Below are 6,136 nucleotides of genomic sequence, written 5' to 3'. Positions count from 1 at the left end.
AACATCATCACAAAAAGCAAGAAGAACCACAGCGATGATAATAATAATAATAACGTTAACAATAATAATAATAATGTTTTTAAATATTGTCAAAATAATATTAATAATATGTAGTTAATTAAATAAATTAATTCGCGCTTCTCGGCTGAGCGTTGATATTTACCTTAACAACCATAATATAAACAATCTTGCCGTTAAAAATTTTAAAAAATTTTAAAAATCGCGTTTTATATTGTTTATAGTTATTAAATTTACTTTATTGGTTTTCTGTTTTAATTAAATAATTTATATAAATTAATAATTACTTGTTCCTTTATATCAAACATCTTACATACCTTATATATAATGCACTGAAGATGAGTTATTTATAATTCGAAATAGCTATTTGCAAATTTATTTAATAAAAATTTAAAAAAAAAACAATAAAATGTCTAATTTCTCGGAAATTAATAAATTAAAAAGAAATATGAAAAAGTTGAACAATGTTGAAAGTGGTGTTGAATTTTTGAAATGTTGTATATATGTATGTGTACAATGACCTCTAGGGCATGCACAGTGTACACATATATCACACATACAAGCAAACATATTAACTCGCAGATACAATCACACAACTTGAGAGCACAGTGAACATAATATGTATTACAAAAACATTTAGGACATTTAAACTAAAAACAAAAGCATATAATTATTATGGTAATTACATTAATAAGGAAGCTATGAAGGAAATGTAACTGGTAAATAATGAATGGCTATCTATTAATTCCCATTCGTCACATTCATCACATTAGAATGATGAGGGTAGAAAAATCAGGTAAGAATGATCAAATGTGTCTTTCTTATAAGTCTTAAATATCGCCACCTTTTAATAGAATTCATTCAATTACTGTACATACAGTTTATAAAAAAGTTATTGGCATGTAGAACTTTTTCAAACACCATCTACCTACAATTCAATGAAGCAGGACAAACTTCTACACAGTTCCATCATTAAAAATGTGCATACACTAAACATTTAGTCAGTGAACAATCTCGAGGTGACCTGAGTCTGATGGTGCAGTGCAATCAAAAAAGGGTGCACTTGGAAGATTCCTTCGAAACAAGGAAGCAATTTATTTCCCTGACAATTTCGATGAAGACCTCGTCGACGTTTCGTGTGCTTTTTGCTGATGCCTCGATGAATGGGCAGTTCCAGAGTTGAGCGAGTGCCGACCCCTCCATCGATTGGACTTCTCGTTGAGGTGACAAGTCGCATTTGTTGCCAACCAATAATATTGGGACCTTCAGAAAATTTTTCAAAAAACAATTTAAGAGAAAATAAAATTAATCAAACCCTTCAGGGCATCTTTAACTCCGATGGTAGGTTTATTTGACACATGAATTGAAGATATGTAAAAAAATGACAAAGTATTATTAAAATAATAACATAATGAACTTTGTACAGACCTTGTCTCTGCCCTTTACCCTAAGAATTTGTTCCCTCATCGTTTTGATGTCCTGGAATGTTTGCAGACTGGTTATGCTGTACACCACAACAAAACCTTGGCCTGATCAGTTTTGAAAAATTAACAAAGAATAACAAATTTTACCAATTAGAATAACAACACAGATAAAATTAATTAAATATTGTTGCAAATGATTTTAAATCGTCATGTAAAATAAAATTTAAATTTCATATTTAAATAATTGTAAGACCAAATTAAAACAGAAAATTTTAAACATTTATTCAACAGCAAAACAAATATTTAAACTTAACCATTTTTAATATATAAGTCTCTCATTGATGCAAATTGTTCAGTGCCTGCAGTGTCAAGAATTTCAAGAACAGATGGAGCCCCATCAACTTCGATTTCTTTTCTATAAAAATCTTCGATAGTTGGATCGTACTTTTCCACAAATTTTCCAGAAACAAACTTCACAGTAAGAGCACTTTTTCCCACACCTCCACTGCCCAGGACCACAACTTTATACTCTCTCATTTTATGCATCAAGCTGGTTTTTTTAGAAATTAATTACAACTTAAAAGTATTTCTTTTCTGATTGGAAATGTGGATGGCGTTTAATGAACCATATTAAAATTTCTATTTTTAAAATTCTTTTTATTAATTTAATTTAATGCAGATCTTAATTTTAGGTATATTTATTTTTCTACAAAATTTCTGGAAATCAACAAATCAACAAAGCTACATGGACAACTTCCTGAAAAAGAAATTTTAATTTAAAATAATTTTGACATAACATGTAAAAAATATTCGCTTTCTCTCTCTCTCTCTATATATATATATATACATATATATATATATATCTCTTCGTGTATATATATATATATATGTGTGTATATATATATATATATATATATATATATATATATATATAATTTAATTAATAACAATTTAATCATTATAATGAAAAAAAAAGTAAAAACTCTTTTAATGATGCTAATAATGTTATAAATTATAATCATTACACCTCTCTAACTTTCTAACTGCTAATCAGAGCCAACTGACAACTTCCTAACTAACCACAAAAAATGACTTAATAAACTATTTAATTTTATATTAATAACAAATGGATTGAAATTGAAATGATTAACACTAAATTTTAACTTAAATTTGATGATTAAAATTTAATCATATTAATTATTAATTAAATTATAATATAACCAAGAATTAATTCTAAAGCAGAGTAAAAATTAATTTAAAAAAAAAGTATTGAATTAATTGGATTTATTTATAAAATAAAACAAAACAAACTACTTAAGTGTTTTTTAAACTTCTATTTTTTGTGATAATGTAATCAATTAATCTTAATCTGTTTCCTAATCTTTGCCTTGGACTGTTCAAACTTGGTTGTTTTTTTGACAAGACAAGGAATATTATTAAATATTAAACAATGCATGATCGTAATGAATTAATGAGCGCTTATATTATTTGGTAACTGTTCTCAATAAAAGATGTAAACATTTAAAATAAAATAATTAACTTACATCGCCGAACCTGATTTTAAAAACTTTTCAAAAGAAATTTGACGACAAATAAGATAATAATCAATATCGGAATTAACAAAAATCAAAAGTGAATTAGGTATCAAAAAACAAAAATATTATTCTAATATAATAATTATACATTTATAAATATATATATATACTCATGTTTGAAACCACCAAAGTAATAATTTTTTTTCTCAAATATTTAACAACTTTTTGCCTAGTTCATCATTATAACAATAACATTACGTGTATAAGAAAATTATTAAGAAATTAGGTATCATTCCTTACTCACCTGCTTGGCAACGTGATGGCTTCATAGGCAACAGTTTATTTTTTCACGGAGAAAAATTTAAATTGGATGTTATTATACTCCGTCAATATTTTCCAACATGTCACATACAATATGGACACTAAGTTAGTGTTTCCATATTATTATCGACAATTAATTGTTTATTGTTATTAGCGAAATAAGAGTTACATAACGAATAAAATAAACAAAGATTAAACATTAAATTAAACATTAAAGATCCCAAATTTATTATTGTAGCATTTCTATTAGCATACAGCCTATGCAGACGCATCAATCAGAGTAATGACAAATGATTCAATAATAATGATTTATTAAATTTTTTGAAGGAGAATTTGTTGCTCATTCAAGCAAAGTGACTTGCCTAAAATTAAGCCAGAAAAATCCTCACTTATTAGCAACGGGTGGTCAGGACATGAAGGTCAATTTGTGGAGTTTAGATAGCGCCAACTGCCAAATGGTAAATAACAGTTTGATTAAATTTTGAATACTTTTATATAGGATACTGCTAAGCGTTTAAATTTAAATATTAAGGTGATGTCAGGTCATGAATCACCACTGCAGTCACTCAGTTTCCACAAATCAGGAACAAAATTGGGGGGTGGTTGCAAGAAGGGAGTTTTCAAAATATGGGACCTGCAGAACGCCAAACGTAAATTTGAAATTTGTTTTTAGAACCATCAGAGTTTATTGCGATTGATTTTTATTGAAACAAAAAAAATGATTGACCGAAACAGTGACACATACTTTTTCAAACCACAAGTCAACGTTGAACTGCATCGAGTTTCATGATTTCGGAGACTTTGTTGCTACAGGATCTGCCGACCAACAGATCAAGGTGTTGTGTTTAACTCAATTTTGCTATAAATATCTTTCTTTGAATCGATTACAACAATATTCATAAACTTTGAATTTTTTTATTCAGCTCTGGGATCTAAAAAGAAAGGGTTCTATTATGACATACAAAGTAAAAATTATTACCAATGTTAATTTTTCAAAATTTTCTACTTGAATTAAAAGTCTTCATTTATGTTTAGGGTCATTCGTCTGCAGTTACGTGCATCAGTTTCAGTCCTGACGGCAGGTGGATGGCCTCAGGTGACGACGACGGCGTGGTCAAGGTTTGATTGGTTTGAACTTTTTGCAAGCAAAATCTTTTTTATTTGTATGAAATATTGTAGTTGTTGGTACGTTTCGATATTTTTAGTTTTACAGATTTATAAAAATTACAAAAGATAGTGGTTTAAATTTGTGCAATATTTTACCACCAGATTTGGAATATGGCCACGCACAAGCAGCTGTGTCAATTTGACGACCACAAACAGTCAATAAACTGCATAAAGTTTCACCCGATAGAACTTCTCATGATAACATCATCTGCTGATTGGTTGGTACATTCGGATAAAAATATTATTAACATTACTTTTGATGATGGAGATGTGATGCATCAAATGAGGTGGCGAGGTAATGTAATTAATGGTTGGAGCTGGTCATGCAGCTGAAGTGAACCAGTACACTCCGTTCATGGTTGATTAATGATAACCCTAAAAATCAGTTAAGTTAAGAGTTAAGTTAAATTAATAATATAATGCATGTAGACAATTATTATTTGGAAATAATATGCAGTTTTTAACCGACAATATGTTTTCTAAAATTTGTAAATCATAATTTAAAAAGTAAATTTGTTTAAAAATCTTTTAACAAAACAACGAAAAATAGTTCGATGAAGATTTGGGACATGGACGAGAAGAAGTTGCTGGCGAGCATTAAAATTGATGATTCCGAAGGCCCAATACGGTTGGTGGTCATTACACAGTAACTAATCATTGTTTGCTTCTACCACAGATAGTCAAATAATTTACACATGCAGAAATATTTCACACATTTCGATAAGTCACCAATAGGATTATTAAAGCTGTTCATTTTGTTACTATTACAAAAATTATGATGAAAAATATTTTCATAGGCAGGCAATGTTTGATGCAGATGGGAGTAAATTGTTCAGTCTGACGACGAAACACTTGCGTATACATGGATGGGAGCCAACTCATTGTTTCGCAACTGTCGACATCAACCACCAAAACACAAATCACGCCATCCTATCCAACAATCAAATGGTAAATTATTCTCAAATTTTCAGTTATAATTTGCTTTTAAAGATTATTGCTTTGTTGGTAGTTAGTCAGAAAATTTTTAAATAAGATTTCAGTAAATGATATCATCATCAATAAACAAAGCCACAACTAAATTGTCTGAAACCGCTTCAATTAATCAACTAATTTCATCATCAAGAAGTTTTTCTTAAAATTTCAAAAACATACTTTCAAAAAGTTGATAGTTGTTCCATCAGCCAACACCATTTTATTTAGAAACATTCAAATCGCAAAACATATTAGAAATGTTTTGCTGGTGACATGTTATGGTTTCGAGTAATATTTAATTTCCAACAAAACACTCAATGGATGCAGATATGTGCAGAATCTAAAGATAATACAGTGACCACATTCGTCATTGATGTAGATGTAAGTTACATGTTTTTTTTCATCAAAAATTTACTTCTTTCAGATTAGAAATAATATAAGAAGCATTTATACTGAAAAAAATGTATATATCATCAAAATTTAAAAACCACGAAATCGAATTTAAAAATAAAAAAACATCACACCTGTTAAAACTTAACACATCAACCAACCCACAACCCACACCGCAGAATGTACCATCGAACGACAGAATAACCAAAAGTTCACTTGATAAGTTAGTTCATTCATTCATTCATTCATCCATTCATTCATTCATTCATCCATCCATTATTTAACCAAAGTATCTAGTTAGTTGCTGCC

At 28.8% G+C, this 6,136-nt stretch overlaps 2 protein-coding genes across 2 annotated transcripts; one reads left to right on the top strand and one right to left on the bottom strand.

The window, feature by feature from the left end:
- Positions 1-774: 774 nt before the first annotated feature.
- Positions 775-3,069, bottom strand: HELRODRAFT_154062 (hypothetical protein). Its single transcript, XM_009017661.1, has 4 exons — positions 2,979-3,069; positions 1,757-2,183; positions 1,447-1,547; positions 775-1,281 (listed from the first exon to the last, which is right to left on the bottom strand). Exons 2-4 carry the CDS (start codon positions 1,977-1,979, stop codon positions 1,066-1,068), a joined length of 540 nt encoding a protein of 179 aa, XP_009015909.1. The 5' UTR covers positions 1,980-2,183; positions 2,979-3,069; the 3' UTR covers positions 775-1,065.
- A 558-nt stretch (positions 3,070-3,627) lies between these two features.
- HELRODRAFT_64335 (hypothetical protein) lies at positions 3,628-5,497 on the top strand (the record flags this gene model as incomplete). Its single annotated transcript, XM_009017660.1, has 8 exons — positions 3,628-3,756; positions 3,831-3,948; positions 4,034-4,134; positions 4,222-4,263; positions 4,334-4,417; positions 4,568-4,683; positions 5,016-5,097; positions 5,267-5,497. Coding segments are annotated over 8 exons (903 nt in total), but the record flags the coding sequence as incomplete, so codon positions are not given.
- Positions 5,498-6,136: the final 639 nt, after the last annotated feature.

Source organism: Helobdella robusta (assembly GCF_000326865.2).
Source record: "Helobdella robusta unplaced genomic scaffold HELROscaffold_2, whole genome shotgun sequence".
In the NCBI taxonomy this organism is placed as follows: Eukaryota; Metazoa; Annelida; class Clitellata; order Rhynchobdellida; family Glossiphoniidae; genus Helobdella; species Helobdella robusta.
This window is presented reverse-complemented; position numbering and strand designations above follow the sequence as displayed.